The sequence below is a fragment of the Monopterus albus genome, unplaced genomic scaffold (genome assembly GCF_001952655.1).
Source record: "Monopterus albus unplaced genomic scaffold, M_albus_1.0 scaffold56.1, whole genome shotgun sequence".
In the NCBI taxonomy this organism is placed as follows: domain Eukaryota; kingdom Metazoa; phylum Chordata; class Actinopteri; order Synbranchiformes; family Synbranchidae; genus Monopterus; species Monopterus albus.
The window spans coordinates 1,337,764-1,353,254 of NW_018127936.1; the positions used below are offsets into that span (position 1 = coordinate 1,337,764).

At 38.7% G+C, this 15,491-nt stretch overlaps 1 protein-coding gene across 2 annotated transcripts in view; it reads left to right on the forward strand.

Moving 5' to 3' along the window:
- Nucleotides 1-15,491, forward strand: part of pdlim5a (PDZ and LIM domain 5a) — a 48,478-nt gene that overhangs the window by 25,186 nt on the left and 7,801 nt on the right. The window contains exons 4-8 of one of the 2 annotated variants that reach the window (XM_020602527.1): nt 1,091-1,130; nt 4,936-4,961; nt 6,151-6,171; nt 6,978-7,150; nt 7,373-7,409. In XM_020602527.1, coding sequence (XP_020458183.1) covers nt 1,091-1,130; nt 4,936-4,961; nt 6,151-6,171; nt 6,978-7,150; nt 7,373-7,409 — 297 coding nt within the window. Of the gene's footprint in view, nt 1-1,090; nt 1,131-1,681; nt 2,131-4,935; nt 4,962-6,150; nt 6,172-6,977; nt 7,151-7,372; nt 7,410-15,491 lie in introns of both variants that reach the window. The other variant, XM_020602526.1, reaches the window with a different exon arrangement.

The following is a 15,491-nucleotide window of genomic DNA, read 5'->3' on the forward strand; positions in this document are numbered from 1 at the left end:
GAATGCTACTTCCTCTCTTTTTTGCCACAAGGAGTTCATTAATATAATGCAACAGTCAAAAGGAGGAAATTGTAGATAGGAAAAGGCCAAGTGACTGAATGTACAGAGGTGAAGCACATGAACCTCCCTGAGGACGTTTCAAGAAGGGCTGCTCTTAAAGGAATGCAGGGCAGCTGACATTTACGTCTTCAGTTACCGCACAGTTTTTATAGTCTTTAATTTACATTGACTCTGTATTTTTTCAGTTATATCATGCTCAATGACGTTGTGAGGCACTGAATAACAACTTGATTTACATTCATACGGAGCATGTGTCACTGTTCACTCTGTGAACACAATATAAGTCTACTGCTCTGATATGTTTGTATATATGTTAATTTTCCATGAACAAAATGTAGTCCTGTTGCACTGATATCATCTTAAGCCAGATGAGGCAACTGCAAACACTGTACACAGTAGAATCATGAGCTCAGTAAAATTAATATTAGGCTGAAGTGCTTAACTGGTATTGCCTGAGTAGTTTTAAGAGCATGGACAATTACAGGCATGTTCCTCAGTTGACCTTTTGGGGAGCTCAGGTCTCAAAGTGCCACCGAGGGTATCAGATTGATACAGGCCTTTATGGACTAAAAACAGCTGCCTCCAAATACACACATAGCCTGACAGAGGCCACAGTTTTCAGCTCCAGCAACTCAGGTTTCATAGTTTGACACAGACACAGTGATACTCTTTTGGATTCTGTCACAACTGATGACAGAAGCTGCTCCATGTTGGTCTCTGCTGAGAGCTCGGCTTTAGTGGTAATTCACCTTCCATGACCACAGTTTTTCTCAACCTCAGGAAGATCTGAAAATTATACAGTGTGGTCTCACAGTTTTAAATGGCTCTATACTGTAAATATCACCACTTTTGTAGAGCTTATATACTTTAATAGTGTGGTGGCACAAGTCACATACTGTAAATCTTTAATAAAAATATAATATTCAGGTATAAAGAACAGATATTTTTCTACTGAAATATTGAAATAAAAAACAAGAGTGGTTGTGCAAGCATAACTCATAGACTTTCCTTTCTTCCTCTGTCTTTTCAGGGGACCCAGAGATCCCCAACCACCTCCTGTGGCGCCAAAGGTACTGTAACATGGCATGTCATTGAAATAACACAAAGTGAGAAACACAAACAGCACAGCATGTCTATTCATAGATTACAAGAAAATGATTTAATTGTGGCACACCAGGTGAAAAATGAGATTCTGGCTAGATAGATGTAAGACATTACATTTTGAATCTATACTTAATATACTTTCACTTGTGTTACCATGTGCTAAGTTTTTTTAATGGTCTTATTTTGTTATTACACCCTTCTGAAACGATGCCTCACACATTTTTTGTTGCATGACAGCTTCCTTTATTTTTATTTGGCTTATTCTTGCTATATGTTTGTTTTATTATAAATGCCGGTTAAGAATAATGATGCTTCTATTTTTTCCTCCAGGGATTCAATTTGAAACTTTAATTTAAATTTTTTTTTTTTTCAGATTAAAAAAAATTGAATCAACCTTTATTACCTGGACTAATGATGACAAATCCATAGCTCCTAACCTGGGAGGCATTAGTGTACTGTGTGCTGTGATGTGATTTATTTTTGTGTGTATCTGCATGCTTTTCTCTCATACCGGTAGGGTGACAGATCAGACATCATAAAACCAGTGGCGCTCACCCATCCTCCTCCACCACCCCATTCCCACCCTCACTCCTTCACCTCCTCTGCCTTCCCCTATAATAAAACCCCCAGACCTTATGGGGGCTGTGGATCAGAGAGTGAATATCCTGCTTCACAGTCACCTTTTGCTGCTTTCATCCCATCCCCATCTTCTGCCTTCACTCCTGCCTCGTCCTGCACCAATCCTTTTCCTTCCCCTCCTCCTCCACCTCCTGTCTCTTACCCATCCTCTTCCTCCTCCTCCTCCTCCTACTCCTCCTCGGCCCCTGTCGTTGTTCCGCCTCAGCCATCGGTGTATAACACGCCAATCAACCTATACTCCACTGAGAATGCATGTGAGGTGGCCATGGGGCAGAGGCGTGGCCTATTGGAGAGTCAGGGTGGAGCCTTGCCGCTGCAGTTTAATGGGTGAGTGGCGGTGTCTCCAGCCAATCAGATTAATCAGTTGTTGGTCCTTTCATTATCTCTAACTTTCTTCATCTCAGTTTTCAAACTGTAAAATGGGATATGGACTGACTGACATCTACACTTCATTTTTTTTCTTTCCTTTTCTGTTGGTGTGTTTTGATGATTCCTTCACAGAATCACACAATTTTAGAAATACAGATGACGTTTTGAAATACCAATATGTGCAGTAGACTCATCATTTGTTTGTGAGAATCGGGAACTAGAAAATTGATTACACCCTTGTTATTTTTTAAGTTTGTGCTTCATTTCTGTTGAAGTGAGATAAGTATATGGTTACAGAAATATCCACATCTATTATGGTTTACAAAATAGTTTTTTCCAAGTCTATTCCAAAGTTTATGAAAATTGTTTATTCCATGCAGACACCCAATCAGGCTTGCCAGGTCCAACTTTTGAAGTCTTGGCAGTGATAGTCAAAGTTCTTCCACACCATTAAATCACACTCAAATGTCTGTTTGTTCAGAAGAAAAAAGCATTAAAACTTAAACAACATATTTGACTCTACACACAGTATTGCGATTCAAGAGAAGCTGAGTTGAACTGGGAAACCGAGACCAAGTTAAATATAATGTTTCTATTTCTGGATTTTATTTATATTTGTGTTGAAATGCGACAGTCTTAACTTGGCACTGTGCATCTGGTTTTGTTGCCAATAAGAAAAAAAATGTAGCCAAACTAACAAAAATACTGTCAGTTATGGGTGCACCTTGAAACACTGATACAACAGGTAAGAAATTTAAAGTGGGCTGTTCTACCATTTGTTTATTATAACATTTTGGGTAGAGAAATTATGCATTGAAAGACATGTAACAGCGTGACCCAGTCTCATCGCAGGGGTCAAATACTGATGTTTTGTCATGTACCTTTTCCACTGCATACTGATGTGTGTGAGACATTTTTCAGTACAGAACTTTGTTAACCCACTGACGTCAGTATGACACGCCAAAGGTACTTCACACAGCATCTTTAAACCCCTTGGATTTATGCACAAAAGCTATTTGTTTTGCCACTAAAACATCATAGTTATGTTTAGGCACTGAAACTACATGGCTAGGTTTACAGAAAAGCCCATGTATTGGGTAAAAGAACAAAGTGTCACTCACTGGAGTCGAACTCCACTCTCCTGTTTGTATGTTTGATCTATCCATCCGCCCTAAACAGCTCCTTCCAAATTTTTGCCATTATATATTTAAAAACCCCGTGCATCTTCCATGAACACCAATAGCTCACTTGAGTGTCTTTATATGCCACAGGAGGTAACCCTAATCGTCCCAGCCAGACGCCAAAGGTACTTGACAAATCACTATTTGATGCCCTGGACATGAGAACAGGCTGAATAGCCATGTTCTGGTGATGTAAAGCTGGAGAACTGAAGGACCTCAACTTTTGAAATCCTCTAAAAATAATAGATAAGTTAAACACAACCTTAAGCTGTTCATATTTAAGAATTTAAATTATAGTTTATGTTCAGCTTTAAAGAGGAACTACTGTAAAAACACTCACATACTCACTCACCTAATGACTTGTGTTTGTGTATCTCCCCTCCTGTTTTATCATGAGTGGTTAATCATATATAAAATGCATATTTGCTTCTTGAAGTAGAAGTGGAGCTCTTCACTGTGGCCCCTCTTTATTTTGTATTGAGCCTAGATGTCTGAGAACAGCACCATACTGCCACTGTGGTGGCATTTCAATGGTCACTAGCATTTCAGAAGAAACCTCACTGAGTAAAAATTCACTCATGTCTAGTACATTCACCCTCTCTGCCTCTCTGCTGTTAATTCATCTGGTTCATTTTCCCATTTTTACACCCAAGCATCAGGTCCTGCCTTTCTCAACATAATTCCCACCATCATCTTATTCCCCCTCTGTTTCTGTCTGAACCCTGTTCCTCTCTCCCCAGAAGCATAGTGAGTATAACTATCCTATGATGCTATGACTAAGCTGTGTATATATAACCTGCACTGGTAACTCGACCTTTGTAGCATTCTTTTAGCTCTTGTAGCATATCGGTCCATCAGTAAAGGTTTCAGCCCATATAGATTTACACATGCACTGCCTCTCTTCACAGACTAATACACCTCTACCAAGCCATTTTTCTTCAGTTGTCAACTCATAGTTGTAGTGATTTCATCTCAAAACTGGAGGGCATGCATAAAAGTTTTTGATTTATTTTCTTAAGTAGGCTCAATATATTCTTTGTTCATTTCATGTTTGTACTGTCACGTTGCTCTTTGGTGGTTTCTCTTTCTGTGAGACTCAGCAGACACCAGTGATCTACACAATATAATCTTACACCATGCAATCATGCACGCATGCACAGAGAGACGAGCTGTATTTGAGTTGGGTACATAGACTTCACAAGTATCACAGATGACACTTAATAACACTTGTTACTTTATTAAAGCTTGAGCTTGATCTTTCTTTAGTATTTGTATGGTTTTGACTTGTTTTTTTACATAAATATTTACACTGGACTGTCTTTTTAGATTTTTCACTCTCTTTGCTATTCAACTATTACAGTAGTTATTTTGGTCATCCACAGACTCAGTCATTCTCCAGCATGTATTCATCCTTGCATCTTTCTTGTTTGCTTGCATGCTGTAAATGAGCTGTGTGGTTCGTTTCAGAGGGGACTTTTGGATTATTTTTCTTGTAAAGTGAAAAGAATTCAGACACACATGTATGTCAGTGTTCTCTCTCTCTTTGTATCTTTCCTTCAATCCTTGTTTTTCTGCTTTGCAGACTGCAGCAGCTCATCCCGGCAATAAGTTAGTCTCTCAAATTAAAAGTGTTTGACTGCCCGCTCTCCTTTTTGTAATTTACCTGCTCACCTCTTACTGTGTGTCTGTGTGTGAATACTGCATCATGACATCTGCATGAATTTGCTTATTAGTTTACTGCAAAAAATCACTTTTGTATATTAAGCAGTTTATATTTTGGCACATAACTTAAGGTTAACACTCAGGTGTTGACATCTGCAGTCAGTGCAACATCCTTGTCATAATTTAACATGATTATTCATTGTAATGTTCACTTGGCTTAACTTCATTTTTACACTGTGAACTGCAGTGTTGTAGCACACGTGCGCTCGAAAAGATCAAATGAACCCCGACCTTTGAAAGGGAATGTACTGATGTGACAGTATATATTTACCTCAGCTATAAATCACAGATATTGATATTGATGCACAAATGCGTACACATATACAGATTCTATTGTAAGGCACTTCCTTCATAACAAAGTTTATGGCCAGGCTCACACAGGGCTCTCAACCCTCCTATAGCTGCATACCTGCTACTGTGACAAGAATGTGTTGTGGCACATTCATAAATCAGTCTATTCAGTGTGCTAGGTGAGTGTGTTAGTGGGTGTGTTTATTTATAGGCCATTTATTGACAGCAATGCCTAAAAAGTCTCCAGTGCTCCTCTGTGTGTGTGTGTGTCCCAAGAGTTGATTTATTGACAGCCCATTAGCAACAGGGCTTTCAGCACCTTAATGCCAAGGAAGACTGTGGATACACACATATTTACAGTATTGTTTTAACTGTACATTCATACAAACACAATCCACACAAAATTGCTGCACACTCATCAAAACAAAAGTGCATGTTTTCCAACAAACACGCATCTAAATAATCTTAATTCCCACTTGACGTCCACATGATGATTGTACCGTTACAGACTTCCAGTCAATTCAACAGCACCACAGGGTGGTTGAAAATTGAACTGACTCATTTACGTTACTTTTTCTCATATAAATGTCTCCATGGATATTTATTTTAGCTCTGTGTTGTGCATGCACTGAAGATTGTGGTCCATAAGTTAATGTTTTCTACTTTCATCATTACAGCTATTTTCTACTAACTTTTAATGTTAACATTTCCTTTAAGTGGTTCTTTATAAATTAATCAATTCCTCACCCTTTTATCTCTTCTCTGTCTTCTTCCTTTTGTTCAGTGGACCTCACATTGTTGTGAAGTAAGTGTTTTCACGTACACTAATTCCAGTGTCTCTTTATGTCTGTTCTCATTATTGTCGAAGTATTTTCCCCTGCCTTTGTTTATTTGTTTCTGTTTTCTTCTGTCCTGTTTTTCCCCTGTCTTTTTATTTTTCAAGAAAACCTCAGCCACCAAGGTATCAGCTTGGTGTAGATGTAGACACCAAATTCATTTAACAAAGTGTGGTGTGATTTGTTTGCCCCCTTCTTCTTGTTTATTAAGCACAAAATAATTTAGTCTTATTATTTTTAGTGTCACCTTTTCATGTCATGTAACATATAATCATCTAACAATTAAATCCATATCCATTCATCCATCAAATTTTTTATTATCCATCATTTTTTCATTTTCCATTTATCTGATAGGGGGTCAAAGGCAGGTAGGGCAGGTGGGAGGTATGTGGGTTAGGGCTGGAGTCAATGGCAGCTAACACTGGATGAGAGGCGAGGTACATCATGGACAGGTCAAATTTCCGTGGCTGAGTAAATAATAATGTGTCTGTACTATATATGAGTTTAAAAGCCTTTACTACAAGTAATCACCTAAAAAAGTAAACATGCAAAACATGGTAATATGCTCTCGAGGACAGATCTACAGTACTTACGACCTAATATGTCTTATAGTAGAAATCGTTATATAAGTATTTGCAGAATTAAAAATTATACATTTGAATGTAACTAATATTATTACCTCAGAGGAAATGACTTCAGTCTTCATCTCTGCTACTTTGACAGATTAGATTTGAAGTTTTCTGATGTCATCCATCCATCTACCCTGTTCTTACAGAGTTCCAAGGAAGCACATTGTGGACACAGACATCCATTTTTACCACGTGCCCACTCATGCTAATGCCAGCAGGAAGCGTATAATGGAGGACACAGAGGACTGGCGTCCGCGCACCGGCACCACCCAGTCCAGATCCTTCAGAATTCTGGCTCAGATCACTGGCACCGAGCATGGTACTTTACTGACTGACTGAAGTGGAGCAGTGACTATGCTTGCATAGTCATTACACAGACTGTTGTTAGTGTTTCTGAGTACAGTGGGCCGTCCATACATACTGTAGGGCTTAGTGTAGCTAGATCATGATGCTGTGTAACATATCATTAGATTTTATATGTAGAGAATAAAGAACACCTTTTTTAGTGAAAGCTTTAATATTTCCATTCTTTCTTTTGTAGCTGAAGAGGAGGAAACTGACCAAGCCAAGAAGACAAGGTAAGTGCATGGCCATGAAAACTCTGACTTACTGTGGTTTTAATTACTCTAGTCTCCCTAGTTTTGTTTGTTGCTGCTTGTTTGAATAATTGAATTGTGTGGAATAGAAGCACAAATTCCTGAAAATCTGCTCTTCCCATTTACTACTGTTTCATCTAATCCACTCAGTTGAGGGCCTCTAACATTCACTGCAAAGACTACATTTATGCAGCAGCAGAAGATCTTAATACCAAACCTCTGTGGCACAGTTCTGGCAATTGTATTGATGCTGAGTGGGCTCTTCCTGTCTAGACAGGATCCATTAAATCAAAAGCCAGGCTTGTTGCCACTGAGCAGTATGTTAGTTATCAAAACCTCAAAAAGCAACTCTGATTACATTTTCTTCTCAGATTGTTGAAGGTCAGTTTTAAACACCATGTCAGTGGCCGACAGTGCCTCCATCTGTGTCAAAGTGTAGTCATATTTAATGGTTTGTGTGCTCCTAGTTGTGCTTTTAGTTGTGGATGTGACAGCATTGCACTGTTGTTAAACCTGTAATGGTGCTGCTGACAGTCATGGCTTGGCAGTGTGTTCTCACTGTGAGGTGATCCGTTGGCTGTCCATTTCTCTTGGTGGTTTGTGATCTCCTGTGTGTTTGTGATGTTACCATTCAGGCATTCCCACTGACTTCCGGTGTTGACGGTGTTGGTGTGTGTCCTCAGTGTTAAATAAATTAATAATTTCCATCCCATACTGACCATGAAATAGACTTTTTGGACACAAGAAATGACAAGTGAACTTTTTTCATTCTTTACATTGATTCCAGTAATGTTCTATTATTTAGGTTTACACCTATACTGCCCATCTCCAATACATCTAAATATTTCCTGTGTATCATGGACTTTTTGTCTGTCAGATTATTTTAGCTGTATATCATCATCCTCCCCCTGTGGCATGGCTTACAGTGTGTCTCATCACAGAAGTCAGTCTACTTCACCTATACTCTTTTTTTTCTCGTTCTGTTTTTCTCTTCTTTTCTCCTCCTCTTACTCTTGTGTGCTGGATGGCAGATTGAACAAGTCCACCACTCGTTTGGTGATCGGCCCTAAGTACAAGGAGCTGAGAGACTGGCACCACGGGGTGTCTGCTCGCACCCTCAATGTCCAGTAGACTGTGTGTGTGTGTGTGTGTTTGTCTGTCTGTATATCTGTACACCATATCTGTTTGACTACTGTAGATGGTTGTTAATGATCTGGTCTGATGAAGGGATACAAGCCTGTGGACTAGTGAGTATAGAGGATGTAAAAGGGTCTGTGTGTGTGTGTGTGTGTGTATGGGGAGGGGGGTTGCTTTCACTGTTACTTTATGTGCCTGTAATGTGCTGGCCTCAATCAAATATTTAATTAGGTAGAGTTGTGTAAATACACACTCTTATCAGTGTGTGTTCACTTTCACCTCATTATATACCAATTTTGAGTGTGATTAAAGTGTACGCTACTTTTTCTGCACACCTAAAACCATGTCAGTGATTTCAGTACAAGTTGACTGTTAGACTAAAATAACTATGATTTCAGCTAGGTTCTCGTGTGGTTGTGTGTGGCATCGTTTTCCAACACTGGAGTAAAGAGTCTGATTCTGAGACAAATCTGGCTTTGCACTGCATGAGTACCCAGCGCACTGAACAGTTACATATGATTCTTTATGTGCATGTTATAAAAGACTCTTCAAACCTATTTAAAAGCTTTAATGCCTTGTTTACATCTGTTGTATTTACTAGCGTCTGAATTATTTTATAAACACAGTATCTTGAAATATGGTTGCATCTGAAAAAGTGGAAGCCATGTCAACGTGTTATGCATGTATGTACAGTATATATATATATATAAACCAGTAGCGAAAACAGCAGCTTGCTATATGCTATGCTGCTGGGATGTAACAATCAGAATGATGCTTTGTGACATTTGGAGGGTATAAGGTACAGTATATGCAAGTAAGAAAGGCTCTTTTCAAAAGGCAAGTTGTTGAGATTTGATGGTGTGAAAAGTGACTGTATAAATTCTAATAATGACTTGTAATGCAACGGTATTATTTTGAGGCCCTTGCTATGTAAAATATTCTTCTGTGCCTTTGCATTTATTTCATCTCTATGTTTACTTCCTGCAGACTATGCTAATGTTTATTATAGTCTCACCTTGGAGATTGTAAATCTAGTGACTGATATTTTTCTCGTGTGTGTTATGAGTTTGGAAGAGTATTATGCAGTACTGTAGCAAATAAAGTAATTGTGTTTTTCTTGTTTCCCTTTCTCTTGCTTTGGTGTCCCTTTTCTTCCTTCGTTTCCCCTCTCCATCTTTAACGCCTTCACTCTTTTGTCTTCTAGTTGCCCCGCTGAATTTGAGATAGATAGCGGAGACGTCAGATACACTGTAAATTATCACCTGCTATAAACCTGTGACCCGTTTTTCATCTTTTCAGCTGTCATCTTGAATTGTTCCTTGAAACAGTAGTAAGTTTGGAAGAAGTCACAAAGAAAATTATCACTCTCATTTAATCACAATTGTCCTATGAACTACTAAAACTGAACTTTTGTAATTTGTTGTGTAGAAAAAGCAAAAACAAATAATTTGATAAATTATAGATTGAACATTTAATCTAATCTATATAATTTAATCTATATCTAATCCTCAAAGTTTTATCTGAGACTTGGCAAGCCTTAACAGTGAGGTTAGTGCATTCACTGGTCTTTTTCACACTTCATTTCACTCTTAATTTTAAAAAAGACAAACTCCTAAGGTTCATATTGTTTATTCAAAACACCAATATACAACCCAACATCAATATTTTCTGCTATCTGTTGTCTACCGGTGGCGGGTGTTCATATTCTGACCAACTAGGTGTTTCCCTTGCAGTGCTCAGTGGCTGACCACAGCCACAAGCAAGAGGCTCATCAGCCAGTCAGCCACAATCCCAAACCATGACTTCATTTCCAGTCCTGAAAGCATTTTAATCTCTTGACTTAAACTGTTAATTCTGTCCACATGTCAACTACAGCCCAGCCATTTGTTGAACATAAACAATCTGTCAGCTCCAGTCCTAGTAGCTTTAACATATATTTACTCAATCCAAACCAAATGCCATCATCTCTTACCCATCACTGTAGCTTTTTAAATGCCAAATTTGGCAACTAGCTTGCCCCATTCTTTTCTTGGACTGGGTCCTGTTTGTACCTAGACTCCAGCATACACCATTATCCATCCTTTTTCTAACCAAAACAGTAGGAGTATACTCCCCATGTGATAGCAGTTCTTTACCAGAACCAAGCACTAGAGGCTTCTTCTGATCTCGTCCTTGCCCTTAGACCAGCTACTTCAGATGTTACTCCTACAGCTCCACCAAGTTTTCAGATGCTCACTGCAGAAAGGTACACTGGGTTTGGGATGGTCTGCCTTAAATCCGGAAATAGCTTTGACTGGGGCAATCATGTTTTAAAATGTTTTGCTGAGATTGAGCAATTCTCCAGTGACACCAACAGAGGGCAGCACAGGCTTGGAAAAGTTTGGGTCCAGTAAGTGTTTGACTGGACATGATGGTGATGACTATAAATTAGATAATCCTGCTACTGAGTCTCAGTTTGACCTTTCACCCCAGCACAGGTGTTGCACCTCAATTCTCATACTGGATACACATGAAGAAAACATTTCACTGACAGGTCATTTGCTCTAATTAGTTAACTATCTTTCTAATCTGTGCTGTCCTTCCTTGCTCTCTCTCTTTCTCAGTTCCCAAGTCTATATTACCTATGTTGTTTATCTCATGCCTGTATGTAAGTGTTTCCTCATATACTCCCCACCTGACCAGTCAGGTACATGGTTATGTTGATTTTCATCATATTTCCTAATCCTCATTAATTGCTGCAGCAGCTACACATTAGTTCATCTGCATTCAGTATACAAAGGAACAACATCAAGCTGCCACACTTACTGAAACTGTTTTATATACTGCTATGTGTGTCGTCTGGAGTTCCTGCCCCCCTTCCCTCGCCCCCAGTGCGCCAAAACAGCCTGCATGACACTCACACCCTTCATAGTTCTGTGTAGGTACTGAAAGGTACTGTAAATACAGCATGTAGGATTTTTACTATTACTCAGATATTTTTCTTTTCTTTTTTGAGTCATTTTGATAATGACTAACAATTGGCATTATGATCCCATCATCCTATCCCTTTTCTCTTTCTCAGCGTGTTCTCACCCGATCAGAACAAATGATCAGATCAGTTTCTGGCAGTGTCTCAGTCCTTACTGGACACCCTGCTCATCACTCCAGTCATTCAAGCTCCGTCACTACACTTGAGGAAGAAGTGTCATAGTGTGAGCAAGCCCAAGAGCAGGGAAAAATTTGCTTTACTGAAAATGGTCTTGATTTTACAGAATTTTGAGTTAAAGTACTGGGAAACAATCAATGTTTAAGTCAAACACTGAACATTACTTTGGTTTAAATTTTTTTTTTTTTTAGATTATGTGTAGTCAAGGCCCTTGTGTCCACTGAACATACTATCCAAAAAGCCATGTTTGTTCAACCCATGCTAGCGCCAAAAGACATGGTCCATATGTCTCTGTGGAGACAACTCATACCAGCTATAGCATGCTGTGGCCACTGTGAACCAACTTGGCAGCGTCTCACAGAGATCAGTCATTGGCTAGTGGATTCAGCTGTGCACATTTAAACCACAAAGTATCAAAAGTGTGTGTGTTGTGCATGTGTGTGTGGCAGTTTGAGTGGGTGTCTGGGTGGGTGTCTTTGTTATTGCATGTGAATGCACACACATGGATGGTATAGCATGTGAGTACTGAATTTGATCCAAAGAATATCACCGTACTAAATTATATACCATCTGTTGTGTGGTGGAGAAAGCTGCTGGACAGCAGTCAGCTATGTAAGTGGACCATTTGTCCATTGCTCAAACGAAACCAACACATTTACGAGATGTCTAATACATGTTCTCAGTGGAGCTACAGTACACCAGGGGTTACTTTACATATGAAAACAGTTGGGTGTCTGAAATGTACCCTTTTCCCCTCATTATCACTTAATACCAGCAACATGACGTCTCATTATTAGGCAGCATACAGTGCTGAAAACATACTTCAATTAAGACAAACACAGGAAAACAACAGGGACTCAGAGCAAAACCACTGATTGTGTGATACAGTACATGATGTAAAATTCAAGGATGCGCTCTGTTAATGTAAAAAGGAGTGAAATGCAAAGACAGATCAAAAAAGTAAGAAAGATCTACAGAAAACAAATGTACTCCTCACCCCCTCTGTTCTCCAGGCAGTCTTTAATTTCCTTCAGTTAACAAGGCTCACATGTGGCCCTGTGTGTCCAGATGGTCAGCACTCTAACTGGCTACTATTGAATCAAAATAGTGGGGTTCTCCATTAATCAACCAATCACAGCCTTCACAATATAATTACGCTTCTATGTAATTGGGCTGATTGGTGGAGAATATTAACGAGCTGTGCTGTAATTGGCTCTAATGAATGAAGAAGTGGGGGGCATCTTATTTCCTGCTCTATTTGTCACCTGTTGTTAGCCAATTACCAGGGCTAACATGAGTCAGTGTTAGCTTGTTCACCAAGCTAATTGGAATAGATGGTGCTACAGCCTTTAATTTCACAGGGTTTAATAGTCTAATAGCACAATGAGGATGAGCTTTTTCCTGTTCTTTACAGGAGCATTCCACTTTATAAGTTCACACCAGCTGAGTCTATTGTTTCCTTTTCCATTTAGAGAAGACTGTGAATTTAGTTTGGTTACTTGGACAGCTTACATTCAGTATATACTTGCTTAATTTACCTCCTACCTTCTGGTTCTTAGGGCTCAGGACACTTTTTATGTGTGTGTTTGTTTGTAAAATACTGGGCACCTTTACTAGTTTTGGCCTCTAAAACGCTCTCTCTATATACCATATATACTCATGGAATTTAAAAACACACCACTCACATTTGTCAAATTAAAGAAATATTGGTCAACATTTTTGAGTGCTCTTAGCTTTGTTTTGTTTCAACACTAAGAATGTGCTAAAACAATGAAAATCTATCTACTGTATCTATCTATCTTAAGGGGTCATAGGCTTACCATTACATTTTATACAAAGAGAACTGGAGTCAGCATCAAACAGTGACTTGTGAAGTTAACCCCACCTGTTAATTATAAGGTGAATTATAAGAATTCATTTGATTTTTTCGATACTCATTTCACTTACATTACTGACATTTCTAAGCATAACTGGAGTAAGTACTTGTTCAGTTTAGAAATTAGTGTGCACCATATCCACTGTCTCATCCCGTTAGACACATACTGTACAAAATGTGCCACTGGTATGATAATGAAGAGAGATGTTCTGCACTCTTGCAGTCTATAGAAAGTACACTCACTGGCCACTTTATTAGGTACACCTGTACAATTGTATGCAATTTAATGCATCACTTCTGCCATAATATTTGTGTTTATGAAGCTCAAAATGATTCAATTTTTGGTGAAATTGTCGTAAATGTATAAATTCAATTATGTTTATTATTGAGGTCACAGTTAAAGGTGAAGTCAGCTTATGCAAAAGTGTGACATTCCTTCACTTTCTTTCTCTCTGTCGCTCTCTGCCTGTTCACCTTTCACAGTCTCTATCACTTTGGCTCTATATCTCTATAGTTCACTCGTTCTTTTTCACTCAAACAAAAGATCCAGACACGCAGTTACGATGTAACTATGATTGCAGTTGCCACAACACTTGTCTCCCCCGAGTCCCCTAACAGCTAGGGCCAAGAGGACGACAGCAGTGATCTAACTGTTGGCACTGGCCATAATACTGGGGATAGATTGTTGGCCCACCCAAGCTACACATACTTAAAAACAGACATACTTGATGGTACTCATTGAAAGGTTTTTCATTTTCCATCTTTTAAAAGCTAGCTCAGGGTTTGAGGGTCTGGAGCCATTTGATCAAAGAGCAGACATTTTGTCTGTTTCACCACAGTAACTGGACAAGCTCTGCCACCTGTCTGCAAGACACGGACATGACCAGAAAACATGTTTCATACTGTGTCACGATGTTCTTCAAACCAAACCTGCAAAAATATGTTTTTTATTCAGCCAAAATAGCTTAAATCCAATGAAACAAGGAAACAGTAACACTAGGTATTTTCTAATTTCTTATATTTTATAAATGATCTGTGAGATTAATAACGGCACTTTAAAAAGAACACTGATGATGCTTACTGGCAAGTTATAATCAACAGAGAGTCATATTAATGGATCAATGAAATCTTAAATAAGAAAATAAAAATTTCCCCGATGGAAATATCCACCAGAAACAATATTTTGAGTGAAAAAGAAAAGGGGTTAACCCTAACACCTAACCCTGACCCTATTACTCTATACATACAATAGATCTGGCATTATGTTTTTCCTTTTGGTACTTAAAAAAAACTTTTAAACTAGTGGTGAGTACAGGAGGGAGTATTTGGTTGTTGTTTTTCCTTACAACAGAACATTTTGACCCAAAAAGAATGTGACCCTCAGAAAGATAATATACTGTATGTTACCCTAAAAAAATGTGTTGCCTCTGAGCTCATCTTGTCAGAGCTTGGGTGGGTTCTCAAAGCAAGGTCACAGATATTATGTTTACATTTTTTAAGAGCCAGAATGTGTCTCCCTGTGCCACAGCCCTCTCTTCTTGGTAGATAGCTGAGAAATACCCCTCGTTCTGTGCAATCAAATTTTCTTTATTTCAACATTTGGATTAGTGTTCTGGCATCGCTTGATGTGATCATTAAATTTTACTGCAGAGTCTCTTAAAATTACTTTTCCATTGACCCAAATGTGAAATTTAGTTTTATTTACTAGGGCCCATGAAACTGTATTGCCAGTGTTGCCATGGGGACCCATTTGATTTGCTTCTTCGCAACCTCAGATGCCCAAACCTGTATGTTGTGTGTTCAGAAAGGACATTTAGAATATAAAGGAAGATGGCAACCATGTTTAACTATATACTGTATTGAGTGGATGTTGTAAAATGTTCAAATATAATAATAATAATAATAA